Source organism: Coturnix japonica, chromosome 5, assembly GCF_054131305.1.
Source record: "Coturnix japonica strain WE chromosome 5, WE-NBRP24, whole genome shotgun sequence".
NCBI lineage: Eukaryota > Metazoa > Chordata > Aves > Galliformes > Phasianidae > Coturnix > Coturnix japonica.
Genome location: NC_140667.1, coordinates 10,486,117 through 10,503,724, shown reverse-complemented (window position 1 = coordinate 10,503,724; position 17,608 = coordinate 10,486,117). Strand labels below are relative to the sequence as shown.

At 45.4% G+C, this 17,608-nt stretch overlaps 2 protein-coding genes across 4 annotated transcripts in view; both read left to right on the top strand.

Moving 5' to 3' along the window:
* The window catches only part of CRACR2B (calcium release activated channel regulator 2B), a 52,422-nt gene extending 43,005 nt beyond the window's left edge, over positions 1-9,417 (top strand). For both annotated transcript variants that reach the window (XR_014946355.1, XR_014946356.1), the window contains 2 exons: positions 5,102-5,218; positions 9,370-9,417. The gene's annotated coding sequence lies outside the window, so the exon portion shown is untranslated. The remainder of the gene's footprint in view (positions 1-5,101; positions 5,219-9,369) is intronic.
* Positions 1-17,608, top strand: part of CD151 (CD151 molecule (Raph blood group)) — a 28,654-nt gene that overhangs the window by 5,065 nt on the left and 5,981 nt on the right. For both annotated transcript variants that reach the window (XM_015863787.3, XM_085548348.1), the window contains exons 2-6: positions 5,102-5,218; positions 9,370-9,473; positions 10,135-10,326; positions 14,697-14,771; positions 17,102-17,206. In XM_015863787.3, the coding sequence (XP_015719273.1) occupies positions 9,390-9,473; positions 10,135-10,326; positions 14,697-14,771; positions 17,102-17,206 (456 nt within the window). In that variant the 5' untranslated portion in view covers positions 5,102-5,218; positions 9,370-9,389. The remainder of the gene's footprint in view (positions 1-5,101; positions 5,219-9,369; positions 9,474-10,134; positions 10,327-14,696; positions 14,772-17,101; positions 17,207-17,608) is intronic.

Sequence of the window (17,608 nt, the reverse complement as noted above, 5' to 3'; positions counted from 1 at the left end):
AGCATAAGAAGCCACTAGTGGAAGCAGATTGTTGGTATTGTGGGCAGTCAGGAAGGTTAACAGCTTGGCAGCTGGTCAGATACAAACTATGGCTTACCAGCCTCATATACACAGAGGATTTTAGGCTTGTGCTGGCTCTGTTTATTTAGACTTTCAGCTCTGTACATCACCCAGCAAACTGGTCACTTGTGAACGTAACTGGACTGCAAACAATGGATTATTTGACTTTTCCATTGGTTAAATTCACTTCAACCAAGAGGTGTCTGGGGTGGGAATTTCTTAAGGGGGGGGGGTTTCTGTTGTGTTTGAGCCTTGATGGATCTGTCGTCTGCTAATCTGCCAGAGCAAAAGCAGCAGTGTCTGCGCGGTTGTTTTTAGAGTGCTCTGTTCCTCAGTGACCTCAACAGTTCAACATTAGAGGAAAATAAGGGTGAAGCACAGATCCAGTCCTTTTTGCACACTGTGGGAGCCAGCATGTGGATGCCATTCATGCTGGCATGTCTGGCATGCCAGCCCGTGAGCGTGGAGGAGGCAGGCGTGAGTCACGGCTTGTGAATGTCAGCATCTCTTCTTAGCTTTAGTGGAATCCAGAAGGGAGGAATTCGTGCCCCCATATCATCCCCCATGTTGCCCTGGAGACAGAGGTGATGTTTCTTTTTGCTTCCTGGTGGCTGTACGCTGCAGGCTGAGCTCCAAGGGTGACTGCAGGGAGCCGCCTGTGCGGTCCATCCGTTTCTTAACTATAAACTCCGCATGTGTTTGGGGAAGTGTTGGGCTTTGTGCTTGTCAATACAATTCGTTCAGCACAGGAGGGGTGGGTCTGGTGCAGTGTGGGAGCACCTCTTTCTATGTCTGGGGAGGAATGACTGTTGGGCTGCTAACTGCTGTGCCTCTCAGTTGGGACTTGCTGCTGAGAGGGGAACGTACGAGCGTTATTGCTCAGCTCCTGTGCTGTGCTTAGGGAATGAGCCTAACAAAGCCTGCTCTGTTCACTGCCTGTTTGCCAGGGCTTTCCTCTGGTGTATTCCCAGACAGGAAAAAAAGGGAATTTAAGCCACTGTACTTATTAGAGGGGTAAAATCCATTGACTTCCCAGGCTGTTAGCCTTGGAGTTGGTTGGGGTATAGGGGAAATGTGGGCCTTGATGGTTACTCCCATTTCTTGAAGTGTTTTTTTTGAGTCTTCCTGGTACTGGAGAGTTAATCCAATTTGTCCCAGACAGGTAGGATGGACTACTTGAAGCCTTTAAAATTATAACCTTTAAAATAGAGGGAAGTCAAATGAGATTATATGGTCCCTCTAGACGTGAAAATTGGCTCTGCGGGGGGGGGGGGTGGGTGGGGGTGGAAGAGAGTATTAAGTATCAAACTCCTTTTAAGAGTTCCTGTAACAAGGCTTGCTCATACATTGCTGGATTCACCTGGAGGTGTGTTGATGGAGGCAGGATTTTTCAGCTGCATCTGAAGAACAGACGTGGTGTGCTGACACCTGTTAGAGGAACAAGAAGGTTTCTTACATTTTCTTACCCCTCCCTGCTCCAATTGAAGCCGACAGTACTGATGGAGACCTGCTAGAGCCCAGCGTGTCTGTGCTGATGATAGCTCTGCTCCCTTTATGAAGTCACCGTCGGTCCTTTGCCTGTAGTTTAAGTGAAGCAGCGTGGATTACCTTTGTGTGAGTACCCAGTGCTGCTGTGAGCAGCTCTAGCTGATGGCTAAGGGTGTCCTTTACAGCCCTGCTGGAGTGTGCTCTGGGCCTGGGGACTGCTTTTCTGCCTTCAGCCTTGGCGAAGGGCCAGCAAGTAATTGCCTTGAGGACAGCCCTCTCCTTCCAGTTATTTATTCACATGCTGATGCTTCCCTGTCAAGTTTGCAGGCCGATCTAAAAACAGCAGCATAAATGGCTCTGGTGGAGTCCTTGAAGCCTGTTGTACAGGGGGAGGGGGAGAAACGTTGTATTTTTGGCTGGGGATTGTTTGATTTTTGCTGAAAGAATGATCCTTCCTCAGTGCAGCCTCATGCAGTGTGGATTGGGTGTTTTCACTATTGCTTCTATGGCAACTGGAAAAGAGGCAGCTCCCATGGACTGGGCTCTCAGCTCCAGAAAATGAAAAGTCACTTAATTTGCCCTTGGTTGTGCTTGATATTTGATCTGGCACTAGTGGAGTGTTTTTAGCTCTGAAAAGGAATAGAAGAGTCTTTCAGGCTGTGAGACCGTTGGACTTTGTGTCATTGAGAAGCAAGGGACGGTTACATCAACCGCCCATCCCCTCTTCTAAAAACTGCTGGTCATGTTTTTGCATTTAAAATCCCAAGCATTCATTTGTGAGCTAATTCATTTATTGGCTTGGTCCTAGGACTGGCGTGGTGACAGGGAGGGGAGCCTTTGTGTGCATTGCATGAAAACACTGAGGACCCGGTGGTTTTGCTTCTGAGAGCTGAGCTGAAAATGACAGTGTAATTAATAGGAGGGGATCAGGAGGAAAGCTGATTCTGCACAAACTCTTCTGTTTAGAAAGGTGGCTTAATGCTACTGGTAAATTCTCCAGCGCAGACAAAGCCCTGCTATTGAAAGCAGAACAAAACCCAGTGCCAGGGAACAGAGATGGGAAAACAGAATTTATAACATCAATGGTAGGCTGCAATGAACGTGGTTTGTCATGTCTGTTGGTTAACTCCGACCTGTCTGAACTGTTGTTCCTTATCCCAGCAAACTCTCCTTGCTGGGAGCTTTCTGCAAACACAGCCCAGCTGCTGATTTCTGGCACTTGGAGTGCAAAAGAAAAAAGGCGGCTATTGTTCTACCCCTCAGTTCAATGACTGGTGAAGTGGTTCCTGTGTGTAAATAGTGTAGAGTGCTAGGGCATCCTTCTGAATAAAGGAGGCCTTATTAGATACGAGATGATGTTGCTGGACACAGAAGGAGTTCCCATTAATCATGTGCTGGGTGCTGCTCTGTGGGCTGCCTTCCAGCTCCTGCCACAGCCCATGTGTTTGGAGGGGTTGATTTTTCTTTTCCCCCAGGTTATTGAGTGCTGGGAGCAGTGACCTGGGGCTTTCCGAGCTGGGGATGTTTTACAAGGGCTGGAAAGCCCTTGTAAATTCTTGTTTGTTTCAAGCAATTCTTGTTTGTGTTGTAGCAGAACAGTTCCGGAGCATAGTCACACTCCTGGGCATGTTTGATTGCTCTTTCTCAATGTCTTCTTCTCTCTTTTTTAAACTTTTTTTAATGGTTGTGAAATCATTTTAGCATTAAGGTCCCTTTTATCTTTAACAGTCATGCAGCAAGCCTTCGTCTCTCCCAGATTTGACCAGCCCTCTTGTAAAACTCGTTAATACACAAGTATGCCTGTGGTGCTGAGCATAAATATCCTCGCTAAGTTTGAGGTTGATCTCACTGCTATTTTTGTTTCGGCAACTCCCTTCCTTGTGCAGTACAGTCATGGAAGAAGTCAGAGGGACAGCGAAGTGATCTGAGAGACAGCTCGTACTGAAGAGCAGGTGTCTCCCCAGCTTTAGGCACGTTGTTCTTCATTGGATACCTGGCTTCTATCCATATAAATGAGAGTTGAGGGTCTACGTCTTTTGAGGGTTATATGCAAAATTAACCTGTTAGAGCCTGAGTAGAAGAAAGGAGAGAATCAGAGATTCTCTTGCAGAGAGCAAAGGCTGTTTCCAGGCTGTTCTCTAGGGAATCTCATTTGAGTTCCTCCTTAGGGAGGAGAGCCTTGGACTCAAGTCTGTTTTGCGTGTCTCCCCTTTGCCAAGTATAAATGAAAATTCCTGAGAAGAAGCTGCTTTGCCTCACTGGATGCCTGGCTCCTGTTCTGCCTTATCCACTGCCCCCGAGGCACAAGTACGTTGACTTTCCAGCATGTTCCAGCATGCTGTAATGGAAAACAAAACATTCAGCTTTGCATCCTGGGTCAGTTTTTTCTTTGGAAAGGAGTGTGGGAGCGGCAAGAAGCAGATATAACAATGGTACTGCAGCAAGGCTGCTTTGGGATTGTGTCAGCCCAGCCTCAGCACCAAGGGTGTATCAGAGCTATTGCTTTGCAGGTGACTGTGTTCTGCTTTCCCTCCTTACCCCAGCTCCTCAAGAAGTTTTCTTGTCCAATTTTCATTTATGATTGTGGGATTTTGGCATACAGCTGTATGGTTCGAGTGTTGGGATTTCCACTGTTTCTCTCAAAAGATTTTTCATGTGGTCTAGAGGCTACAGAGTAATGTGAATTAACAGGTTTCTGGTTCTTAGTAGAACGTTCCTGTTCAAAGCAAATGGAAGCAGGGGTAAACCAAGCTGATGATACGTGATTGTGTGCTGTCTGTACTGTGCCAGAAGAAGGCCTGAAGGAACCTCTCCTTGAAGATAATAGGAAGTTAAAATGGTTAGGAATTGTGTTGAATTCAATCCGATAATAAGAAATAACCTTTTTCTCTTCCCAGATGATTTGCAAACACTTCATTATCCCACCTTTAGCTAATCAGGGAATTTTAGTGTTTCCATTTCCCAGAGGGGCAATAGATACAACGCTTTAAGCCTTAGGCTGTGAAGTAAGTTAGCATCAGGGACTCCTAGACCCTGGAAGATGAGGATGGACGTGTGCTGTGAGCTCTGGCATTGTATGCCCCCCTCTTTCCAGGCAGTTTACAAGTGCCTGCTCTTGCCTGGGTTAGGAACAATAGTCCAGTGATCGTTTAGAAGCTCTTAATGTAGGGTACAACACCCCACTGTACAGATGGGTCTTCTTCAAGAGCTTGTTCATGGGGCTGTTCCTGGACTGTTCAGACCAGAGTGAGATATCACTGTGGTTTATTCACAGGCTTGACAGAAGCAGTAGCAGCATTTCCAAGGTGCTGCCAATGTGAATATAAATGCATTCTGGCAGGTTCATGCCATTAGGAGGTTTTTATAGTGCAATCTAACTCTTCCCCATTGTCCAGTGCACACTTTCCAATTTAATCAAATGCATTCATAATGTCTTCTGAAAGCAGGCACTCTCTACTAATAAGATGGCCTAATGACAAAGCGTATTACCACATACTGATTCCCGTAATAATCTTTGACATAATTCATGATTCTCTCTTTCTTTCTTTTTCAGCTTTCTGCTTTCCCAAATCCAGCAGGGGACTGAGGCCAGCAAAAGGACCGGTTGGAAAAGCTTTTGAAGAGGGCTGAAGATCTGCAGTGGTTCTGTGGAGCGCTTTGGTAGGGAAAGGTCAGTGTTGAGTCTGTTGTCCCATGTTGGCTGGCACTTTGGGTAGATAATGAAACTTAGTAGTTTTGTAAATCAGAGCAATTCACTGAAAGCTTTAGAGCTCCTCTGCTGGGAATGTTTTTCATCTAACGGCTTCTTGCTGCTTTCTGGGCTGTGCAAGAATTGCTGGTGAGTTGATAAACAGCCAGAGGCCGTTTCTACAAATAATCTACTGAGGTACGTGAAGCAGCGGTGGGAATATCATTGTTTTTACAGAGGGGGAACTTGAACACAGAGGTCACGTTTTCAACAGCTGGAGCTTAGTCTTGCTGGAGAATGAGGTTCTTCAGTCAATTCACTGAAGTGTCTGTCCCACAGCTGCATTGCATGTACCAAGGAAAGCGTGTTTGTTCAGTTCCCAAGAACTGCCTCAAGGCCGCAGTTATCTGGTCCGGCTTTCCAAGCAACTGTACCTTGCCCCCCACTCCAGCAGCATGTGCGAGGTGGCTGTATTAGCAGGAGGCCGATCATGGCAGACTTAGAGCCCTTTGGGAGCTGCACTTTGCTACCGACATAGGTGCAGCAGGATTTGCTGCAGCACATCTGTCTTGCGTGCGTTGGCAGAGATGGGCTGCAGGGCTGCATTTTGCCATTGCTTACTGAGTATGGTATAAGGTGTGGGATGTTCTGTTTTGCCCCAGCTCATAAAAATTATCTATAAAAGTGACAGCACTGACATTTGGGATACCAGTTTTCTTGCCATCATTCATTATTTTTAAGTTTTTTTAATGCTTTTAATGGCCTGGGAGCTATTTCATTTGCTTTGGCATTGTTTCTTCACCATCCATCAGGTGCTGCTTTAGGGCAGGTTCTGCAGAGAAAGCCCGCAGACCTGGATTTCTTTGCAGTTTAATTAAGTACTGTTACTGTGCAAGTTGAGGCAAAATTGACCTAGAGGAGTGTGCTATGACTAAATGAACGTCTAGCCAGCATGAGAATGTGTGTGTGTGTGCCTGCCACGTGCTTTCTGAGCTGTGGTGTAGGTGCGTGCCTGTGTCTGCCTTTGGTTCTGCCAATAAAAATACAGTGGTCTGTCTTCAAACTGTTTCTTCTTCCTTTCATGTGCAGCTTCTGTGACACTGAGATTTTTTCCTTGTTTTCTTGTTTCCTCCCATCTCTGTGTATTTGTTTCAGAGCATTATTTGTGAGTGTGGTAGGAACCTGCTCTTGATTTATGGGAAATAAATATGGAAGTACTCTTTTCATTGCATGACTAAGCTTCACTGTCTACATTCCGTGATTACTTTTTAAATTTAGTTTAATGATGAAGCTACTCTCTATTAGGTTGGACGAAATGAAACTTCGTTATGGAAATGTTTTTGGTCTTTCAGCCACTTTTTCAATTAGCAAAACATTTCCTGTTATTGAGCTCATGTCTTATTAATATGGTTTTATGCCTCTGTAAATACACCCTTGTGGCATGGCTTGCCATTTTCTGTTCACTGAAGAACTCATTTATAATTATCTCTGTGATTCAGAACAGACCTTTGCCTCTATGTTTGGAAATAGAACTCAGCCTTGCATGTTAATTAACGTTGCTTGTTCTTGTCCGGTTTCAAGAGTGTTTCATATTGCTTCTGTGGGTCTGTTATCAGTACTGAAGCCAAGAGACCCTGCCCACATCTCAGAACTCTGCACAAGACTCTGAGTCCCCCATTGTTCACTATAGTGCTGTGGTACAGATCAGCACCTCTGTGCTTTTTGGGACCACGAGGCTTAGAGCCCAGTGCCATCCTTAGCCCGAGCAGGGGAGCATGGCTTGCCCCAGCTGTAAGGGGGGCATGGCATGCAAACAGCTCACTGAGGATTCAGTTAGCTTGCTCCTGCCTAGAAAGGATAGATCGTACAGGAGCCAGCCCTGATTGCTCTCTGATTCATGGCCTGCCATCCCTTTGTGAATCACTGTGCTCTGTAAACCTGCAGCTGTTCCCTGCCAGCTTACTGGAAGCAGACAGATCCCCTCCTCCCAGCAGCAAAGCAGAGCTCTGCAAAAGGCCCTGCTTGCTGTGCTCAGTGGAGCAGGACCTGCTTGTGGAGCCAAATTTCAGGCTCCCTGTCACCTGCTTGCAAATGTGGTTTGAGCAGTTGAGCAGCTGGTCTTATGTTTCTGAGGTCTCAGATCAGAAGGAGGTACAGGTTGGTGAAACGTGGAAATAACCGTGCTGGCTGTTCTTTTTGAAGGGAGTTTCTAAAGTGCTCTGGAGCTGAGGGCCCAGCCCAAAGACAGTGAGCATCGTTACCATTCCCAAGCTATCAGATGTAAACCACCATCCTCTCGGCAAACTTGTGGTGCGGTTTCCTCTATATGTGTTCCTTATGTAAGCAGGAGTAGGTCTAGTTACAAAGCCCAGCGTGGCCTTCAGAGCCTGTTTCTAGGGAGCATCTGCCTGAGTCTGAGGTACCTGTTTTGGGCTGTACAGGTGTGCATAGCAGTGGGAGCTTGCCTGATGGCTGCCATTCCTGTTCTATGGCTAACTGAAGCCTCTAGGAGCTGTAAATCTGTCACCTTCCCTGAACGCTGCATTCGTGAGGCAGCTTCTCATTGAGAATTACAAGTCTGTTCAGAGCAGAAGGTGCCACCAGCATCTATTCCTTCCCCCCGCCCCAGGCTTCTGTATTGCAGTGTGGTAATTAATCTGAGCATTGCTGGAATGTCTGATCTTTCCTAAGGATCACAAGTCAAGTCACCGTGATATATATGCCACCAGCTCAGAGCTTCTCTCTTCTGTAATGAAATACTATTCTGCCGCCAGCTGTTTTGTCAGATGTTATTCTAGAGGAAAATGTTTTCTGGTGAAAGAAGAGAGGGAACAGGCATGGTGGGACTGCTGGTTCTCGCTCTTATGCACCCTATAGCTTTATTAGTTCCTAAAGTGCAGACCCTCCTGAGGTTTTTGAGTGGATCGCAGTGAAGCAAAGGGAAACAATTTCCTGCAAATAAGATACAGTTACGCTGCAGGATTGGCAGCTGCTCCAAGCCTTGCTTCAGAAAGAAACCAGATGTTAGAAATGTAACAAGGAAGAATACACTGACCTTGCTGGCTTCCTAGGCAGCTGAGGTACAGCCTGGCTGTGAGTAGCCATTGCTTCAACAGGAGGCAGTGAGGTGACGTGGGGCTGCACTTACTGCTGACGTACTTTGGGATATAGCCCATGTTTAACACTTTGCACGGGGTTTGACCCACAGCAAACTCTGGCTGGTTGTGTTTCTGCAGCGTTTCATGCTGTCAGACCATCCGAAGCCAGTGTTTATGTTGCTTCCTTTTTAATAGCTGGGAGGCAGCTGTATGGTGAGAAGGGCTGTGAGAAATAAACAGAGGGAGGAAGAGAATTAATTATCCCAACATATTGCCGGGATTCAGAAAGAAGAGGCTGTTTGGGTGGATGTCAAGTATGTTCTTAGTTACATTTGTAAAGATTAAAAATACATAGAACTTGCAGATCTCTTTGAAGCAGTTTTAACAAGCGTTAGCGAGCAAAGAAAATTCTCTGGAGACAGATTATTGTGTAAATGCCAAAGACAGAGTTTCTGTCATCCCCTTCAGAAGTGACAGCTAGGTGCTACAGTCGGTCACGTCATGGGATGTGCTGGGTAACGGGTCTTAGACTTCATTTATTTCAGTTTAAATAGGAGGAAGTGGACATAGAACTATATTGAAGTTCCCTTACAGTAATGTTGATTACAGTAAGACCCAGCCACTGTTTTGGCTTGGTCACAGTAAGTGCTGTGCTCATGCAGTGGTAGGTCTGGTCCCTCTACCACAAGTATTAATCTTAAGGAAAACAAGCTTCCAGAAGTGACAGCAGAATAAGGAGACAGAAGGAGGATGGTGGCTGTACAGGAAGGCCACATGCTGGTACCATCTGCCTCTATTTCACACCCTGTGAGGTCTTGTGCTGTGTAGGTCACTCGGGTGAATACAAGAGCTCTTAATATATGTAAGCACTGTCTGGCATCCCTGAAGCCACTTTGAATGGCTTCGCTCACTGCATGAACTGAAAATGTGAGTTCTTTAGTTCTTTGCAGTAGGCGAGGAGCAGTGCTGCCCTTTGGGAAAAGGGGCATGGATGGTGTCTGGCTTTCAAACTTTTCTTTCTTTTTCTTTCCCCAGGAATTTGCTAAGCCGGAAAGATGCGTGAATATACTGAGAAGAAAGAAACATGTGGGACTATCTGTCTCAAGTACCTACTTTTCATCTTCAACTTTTTTTTCTGGGTAAGAAGCTTCAGCCTGCTTCAGAGGCACCTAGACGGCCCTGTAGGTTTGGTGACAGCACAGAAGTCTTGGTCTTAGTGAAGTCTTTAGCAAAAAGCTCTGACATCTGTGGAACCCAGAGCTGGTTCCATGGGGTGAAAACCCACTTCTTGGACTTGCCAGCCCAAGCTGCAATAGTTGTAGTTTGACACTGGGCCCCCTGACTGTTTATAGGTCTTATTTCAAAGAATAGAAAATAACTGAATACCTGGAAACATGGTTCTGCTTTCTCTTCACCTAGCTAGCATGTTCAGGGAGCCTGAGTCCTGGCTGTGGAGGAGGACAGCTAGATCAAGGATAACAAATCACTCCTTGCAGCTTGGTCCACAATAGCACTACTCTGAGTAGTGCTTTCCACTAAAAATTTACAGATCCCAAAGGGTCGGTATCCCACATAGCTTGTACCTCCCCCTGCTTGGCATGCACAGCTGCCTCCTTAAAGCCCTACCAGAGCACTGCTCTCCATCCCAATGAGGTCTCCGGGAGTCCTTCATTTGGTGTGGATTTCTTTAGTTCAGGTTGCAGTGCTGGGGCACCCTCTGATATTTCAGTCCAGTTGCTCTGGAGGTGAGAAGTTCACATATTGGATACTCCTCATGTGCTTGCTTCTGTTTTTACCCAGCTGGCTGGAGGGGCTGTGATGGCAGTGGGCGCCTGGACCCTGGCTAAGAAGAGTGACTACATCAGCCTGCTCTCTTCTAGCACATATTCAGCAACTGCTTATATTCTGGTGGTGGCAGGGGTGGTTGTGATGGTTACTGGCATCCTTGGCTGCTGTGCCACCTTCAAGGAGCGTCGGAATTTGCTAAGAGTGGTAAGTTTGGCTTTTTTTCAGGGGGATGTTCCTTTTTTTTTTCCCCTTGTAGAATTCTGGGAGGGAGGGAAACATCTTGTCTGTTGTACACCAACTATTGATTTGTACTAGGGCAAATACCATCAAGTTTTCCACTTTTGTCAGAGGTGACAGAGTCTTACTACCCTTCATTTCATCAATCCAAAGAATGCATTTACTGCTGCACACCTCAGAAGGACAAAACACAGCTGTAATGTCTGCACCGTGTGTGAGGATGTCTATTTGTGTGGCTTTTTTCTTCCTTCTTTCCTGCCTGTCCATCTTCTTTTTCTGGAAAATGGGAAGAGAAAATAAAATATGAGAGACCTGTAAGGAAACTGTCCTTTAACAACACTAAGTTTGTGCCAAGTTAATGTACTTTTCCACAGAATTATCAAAAATAAGAAAATATTGAATGGAAATTTTCCATAGTGACAAACAAACAAAAAAATTCTGAAATTAAAGCCTCATAATTTTGATAATCTGCTTTTTTTACACCCTTCCTTATGTTACTCGCTCAGCTCCCTGCTTACCCACCTACACTAAAGTGTGTCCTAGCCCTAGGGTTTCTATTCTGTTTCCTGCCTTGCAGATCTCCTTTTCAGTTTGGAGTGTGGTAACATTCTTCAGCAATGAGCTGCAGTAGTGAGCACAGTGACTGAAATAACAATCAGTGGCTCGTTGCTTTCATGGTAACAAGAAATGATGCCGCAATAACCCTTGACTAGCTCCTTCAACTTTGCAAGTCTTTATTCACGTGACCATCCGTTTTACAGAGGAGCAGAAAGAGAAGCCATGAGCAATGCTGACATTTGCACCACTGCTCTGAAGACCTAGTAATTCCTGTGAGAGGCAGAGTAGGGCTAGGAATGGAGAATGAGCCCTGGAGGAGAACACAGGGTTTGCTAATACTTGTTGACTGGGCTCCCGGTCTGTAACAGTCAATTTTGGCTGCTCTTCACTTACTTTCCATGCCAGAGAGATCTCCCTTTGTCTTTTTGCCTCAGCCAGAAGCTACAGATGAAAATCCGGTGGGGTTTTCTTTGTTATTCTGCCACAGAAAACTAATAATTGTGTCTTGGGAACAAAAGGTCATGCTGTCCTTATACCATGCATCCTTTCAGAATGGCTGGTCGCGACAGACCTATTGTCTCTTCTTGCTTGTGCTCTGCTTTAGTTGCCAGTGAGTAATGTACACAAGAACCATGGCTGTGCTTGCCAGGGCCCAGTGAGCCTACTTGGGGGCCTCTGCCAGCTCTGAGCTCAGACAGTGACTCTGACAGCTTCACACTCAGTGCCCCGGGGGCTGTGCCAGCCTGTTCCAGTTTCCCTTGGTACCAGAGACCCGTGGCAGTATGAGAGGGAATGTTGTTAGAGGCGTTCCTCTCCCTGATGCCTTCTTGGTGCTTTTAAAAATCAGTGGGCAACTTTGGCTGCTATTTGTAAAATGCATTTTTGGTGGTTCGTTTGTTGTTGTGTTGAAGTCTCAGGAACCTGTGATTTTGTTTGCTGCTTTTCTGCTTAATTATGAGTTTTAAGGGCTTGTTGTCAGTCCCTGGCAGCCATGCTACTTCTTTGTCATTGCCCATTTACCTTCCTTGTGAACCTCCTTAGCCCAGTGATTCATTGAGGCTTGCGCAGGAGACTGTGCATTTCATCTGCTTTGTGAGCAGAGGAGGCTGTGTCTGCAGCCTGGTCAGTGTGATGCTGCAGAGCAGCCCTGCTGGTGGAGCTCAACCATCAGATGGCAGAGGCAGCGCTGCTCTTAAGACCTGTTCAAACTTCAGCTCAGATGCTGAAGCTGCTGCCCGTGTTCTCCAGGGAGCCATTTCAGTGGTATTTATTAGGCAAAACCAGTGATTAATGGATTAGGCTTGCGCTCTCTTTTCTGTGTGCTGTGCTTTGTCCCTGCCAGAGCAGTCAGTGTGTGATACAAAGCTGCCACTGGGGTGTTCTCTCTATGTCAGGAAGAATCTAGTTAGGATTTATAAACTAGCACAGAACTTCTGCTGTCTCACTTTCAGCTGAATTGCTGAGGAAATTGCCAAGTGTAGCAGAGCACCAGGATCCAAAAACCTGCATGGCTGTCCTTACTCAGCTCCTATATTATACTTCAGTTGAGATGCACTCTTTCATATACAAATGTGTGCTAACAGGAGTCTCAGGAAAGAACTCGACCGTGTTTTTTATCAAAGGACTTTGCTTCTTTAGATGGTGGAAAGATCTCTCCGGGGAGTGATTTGTGTTGTAGATGGACTGAATCGTTCTTTTGGATTAATAGAAAATGTTCAGATTCAATGCTTCACTCAGATACTTGAAGCTGAATGGAAGAAATTTGGACTCTCTGTGTCTGAAAGACACACCATGCAATTCTGACACTCACTTGAGCCACAGCAGGAATAAATCTTGCTCAGTGCCCACCTATGTCTCTTACAGACCTTTGGATGTTCTCACATTTCTTACTGGTTTCCCAGCTCCTTGGAGAGTAGAGCACATCCCTGCTGCTCCATGCCAGAGCTGGCATGCTTCTCATTTCCTTACAAAGGTCTATTCTGAAAGACCAGTAGCTCCTGGTGAAAAGCAAGGAAGGCAGTCCTGTGCTCTATGTTTGTCTCTGGAGGAAATGCTGCTATTCAACTCTGACAGTATGATGTGGTGTAATAGATAAAGGGGCCCTGAGGGGGAGATGAAGCCAAGATAAGGATAATGATACAGACTGTCAGCAGAGACAGGTTGGGTACTTGGGTGGCAGATGCACTGACCATACGAGGGTTAACAGGGACCTCATGACTCACATTCTCTAAGCTGGATATGTGTTTGTTCGTATCCACAGTAAGCCAGCTTGCGCTGAGCTTTGGTGACACAACTCAGCTCCACCTGAATGCCACTGAAATGACGACACCAAGCAAGGAAGAATAAATAAAAGAAGCTTTGCAGTTGTTGGGTGTTCCCAGCATCCTGCCACCTTCCTTCCCCTTCTTCAGCAGAGCGATGATGTCAGGGCAGTAGGGCATAACTAGGTCCCAACAAAAGAAAGACAGCCTTTGTATCAGAGTACTCCAATCCTTTCTTGCCCCCTTTCAACCTTTTGTGAGGGCTGGGACCAGCCTTTAGCTATCCCCTTCTCTGCTGAGTGACTCACTGCTGTGGTATGAATGGGTACCTTGTACAAGAGTATGCAGAGACTTTCAGTGTGGGGCTGGGGAGAGAAAGCCTGAGATTGTGTGCTCAGATTAAAGCCTGGCCTGCAGATAATACCCAGCTGGCCATCCTTTGCAGCTGGTGTATCCCAGAAGAGGTGAAAGAAGAAACCTGAGCTGTGTTGTTTAATTCCTGTGAAGTAGCTCAGAAGTACCTGTGTCTACCAGCCAAGGAGGGTTGTGCAGTGCAGAGAGTAACCCTTGTGTAACAGAAAACAATCTTGCTTGTGTCCAGGGCTTCACTATCCTTCTATGTGCTGAGTGGAGAGAGAGTTTCATGGCTAGCTACATTTTTAGGGAACTGTTCGCCTAATCCCTTGGGAATAGCCATGTTCTGAGCTTGAGTGAGACAGAGTGGAAGATGATGTGTTAGTTCTGTCCTGAGCAGGCCAAGTCTTACAGGGGCTTTGCATAAGGACGTTGTTATAGATGAAACTAGTGCCACTTTGGCTTCATCTTTAAAAAGATGAAGTTAGTAGCAGTTGTAGAACAGCTTGGATCTGTAAAGGAACTGCCTTTTTATCTAAAATCTTATCACTTCACTGGTGCACTGCAGATGGTGGTTGAACCGCACAGAAGTACTTGGAAATGTAAATCCGTGTCTTAAATTTATGTTCAATTGATCACCTTTGTCCTTGGTGAAATGGGCTCTTTGTTGGTTCATTGAATTGTTGTTATAGCACGCATTTCTCCTTAGTAACTTTGGGAAATGCCCTAAACAATATGAAAGCAAGCAAAAGTTTCAGAATTACTTTTTAATTATGTCAGAAGCAGATATTTTCTGTGATACTAAATGTATTCATCAGGTTATCTGGCAACCACTCTCTTCTGTCTAGTGATCTTATCTCAGCTGCCTGCACTTTTCCATTCTCTATATCCCTCTGGCAGTTTGAGTTAAACTCACACTTGCTTCTGCTTGTCTTCTGTTATCAAGCATGTTCATTTTTGTTTTTGTTGTTTTGTTTTTGGTTTTTTTTTTTGGACCTGTGGGATTGTTCCCTTTCTATCCTATTGAGGTCCTAATCCCACTATTATCTTTGAGGTCTCCTGCAGATAACCATCAGCAGAGACAGTGTCACGTATTTTACTAGCTAGTGGTAAGCCAGCTCCAAGATTCTGTTCTAACATCCTGTTTTTCCCATTGTTTTACAGTATTTCATATTGTTGCTGTGCATCTTCCTCCTGGAGATCATTGCTGGAATCCTGGCCTATATCTACTACCAGCAGGTGAGTGGACAGCAGTCCTAGAAACTCAAAACCAGGAAGAGAAAACAGCTGATTGTCATCCCATTACTCCGGCCAAAATTGGGCTTGAAGGCTTGGGACCAAGTGTCTGATTGGGTTTCATCCTTCTACACGTCTATACTCACTTTCTACCCCATACAAAAAAACGTAGGTTATTCACTACTTTTGACAAAGCATTAGTGGTTACACCTGGGAGGCTGTTCAGCCTTGTTGCTCATCTTGTGTTTCATCTTCGCAAGCTGCAGAGCCTTGTAGAAGACAACTGTTAAGGCTGTGTAGAACTTCTAATACCCTTTAAGTCACACTGCAAGCAACTGAAATGACATTAGTGCCACCAAGTATATACAGGACATGAGTGATCCTGTTTCATCTAGCAAGGTAGCTATCACACTCCTGAACTTACAAAGGTGGTCCAGCTGTTAGGTCCTTTCAGGTCATGAAGTTTTTGAGGTCTTTACCTAACCAGCGTAGCTGAGGGGGTAACAGCATTGACTCTCAACAGCTGCAGTTCTAAGTTGGCACTTCTTGCAGTTGCAGAGAACAGAGGCTTAATAAATCATTGCTTTGTTTTCAAAGGATATTTAGCCACCAGAACACAAACAGCCTGGGAAATTGCTCTCAAGTCCGGAAATTGGTTGGAAAGGGTGAATTAGAATTGTTGTCAAGTGTCTGTCTGAAGAGCAGCTGGATATCTCATTCCATCTTGTTGGCTTCACTGTTAGGATTCCTTGCCGTTCCTTTCTATTTTGAGACTTTTGTGCTTTGCATTTCCAGGATGGGCACTGTCAGTTTGTGAGGAGTCAGAGTGTTGTTAATTCATTTGCTTGGTAGGAACTGAGATGGGTCAGTGGAATATATTTAACTGGGAAAGATCAATCCCAGGAGCATGGCAGAAACCCGGGTCCGTCTGTGCAAAATCACTTGGCTCATGTATGACAAAGGATGAAAAGGAGCTGATCCTTAGGTAGAGTAAAGGATGACACATTTGGAGCTGTCCCTTCAAGTGCTTTAAGTCACTCAAAGGCATTCTGATCAGTAGCTGCACTTTCCCCTTGCACTGTGACTGATAAATGCCCCTTCTTTGCTGGTTGCAGGCTGCTTGCTGTTTGCTTATTTCAGCCCTTGCTTTTGGTATCTAAGGCTTGTGTGTCTGAACTCCCTCTCTTTTGTTGTCTTTGTTCCATGCTGCAGTTCTTCCCTGTGAGCCTGCAGGTAACTGCTTTGCTCCCAAGTACTAATTCTGCTAATGGATTCTCCTCTTTATTTGCCTCTGATGCCTTCCAGCTACCGAACCTTTTGCTTTCTCTTCATTACATTAAGTCCCTTGCACTTCTGCAGAGCTTCCCAACCCAGGATCTCAAAGCATTTTTCAAATATTTATGAATGAAGCCTCTTATCAACTCTATGAGGTAGGTATTGTCACCACTTGACACACAGGATTGGGAAAAGCAGTATATCAAAAGGAAAATAAACTGCAGATTGTATTTTGCCCAGTGCAGTGTAACGAGATGTTTGACCCCTCATTTACTGCTTACTGTACAGAATAAAAGGCATTTAGAGAAGCTGTCTCTACAGCTATCTCTACTGATGTGTAAGAGGAACTTAGCTAGATTAAGAAGAGCTTCCATAGAAAGAAATATTTGAGTGCAGTCACCTGAACCTACCAGTGGTTGGTGATAGGAACATTTTCAGAAATGATGAACTTCCAGAATCAGACGTCATCTCTGTGGTTTTACAAATCTGTCACTGTTATCAAGAAATGCCATGGAGCAATCTTGCAATTACGCTCTTCATCCCCTCCTCTGGCATCCCTTTTGCTGTCATTTTAAGAGCTATTCAGACTACGTGACCTCATTCCAGTGTGCCCAGGACTCTGATTTCTTCCTGCTCCTGGACAGACTGATTGTGTTTTTTCAGGGACAGAAGACTGCGTATGTTCTCATGGCATATTCATATTCAAGCAGGCACAGTTAGGTATTGTGTTTTAGATGCAAACATGTCTTGGCAATCTCTTACATGTGTGAGGTGAGGACCCACGTTGTGATATATTGCACAGACTGAAATTTGGCCCAGAATCACCTCATTCCAGTTACTAAAGTGGAAACATAGTCTTTAATCAGCTGGAAATAAGCTTACCTGCTTCCTGGAAGTCAGTCCAGCCTTGGAAGATGACTTAAGGAAGCTGTAGCTTTCACTTTTTGGCTTTCTTTTCTCTTGGAGCAATAGCAGTGAAACTTATGCAGGATGCTGGGTCGCCCTGAGGGGAGGTGAATTTACCTCATGATTTTATCCCACTTGTCTCTTCTTTTCAGCTGAGCACGGAGCTGAAGGAAAATCTGAAGAACACCATGACTCAGAAATACCGCAAAGAGGGAGAAGAGAGAGTGACCAGTGCAGTGGACAAACTGCAGCAGGAGGTGGGTGTTGCTGGAGATGCTATTGTACAATACTAGATGTGATGTGAGCTCTTGTCTCCTGACATACAGATTATTTCTCCTGAGTCAGAGCAGGTTGGGTGGTGTGCAGGGTCTTGGCTGTGCTACCAGCGGAATGGCATGGGATAATCTCTGAATTGGATCCCCAATAGAATTGAGTAATCAACATCTAAATTGCTCCTGGAGTGAACTGAAGTGCCGAGTCACTCTGACAGCTGTTTCTACTTACCACATGAAAGCTTTGGAGAAATTGCTGACATTTTTCATTAAGCTTCTCAGTACCCTAGAGAACAAGATGTAATGAAAGATCCTGCTGCTGCTGCGAGCTGTGTCATGCTCTGGGGTGGTTCAGGTATGGGCTGTCATAGTTCTGACAGGCTTTTC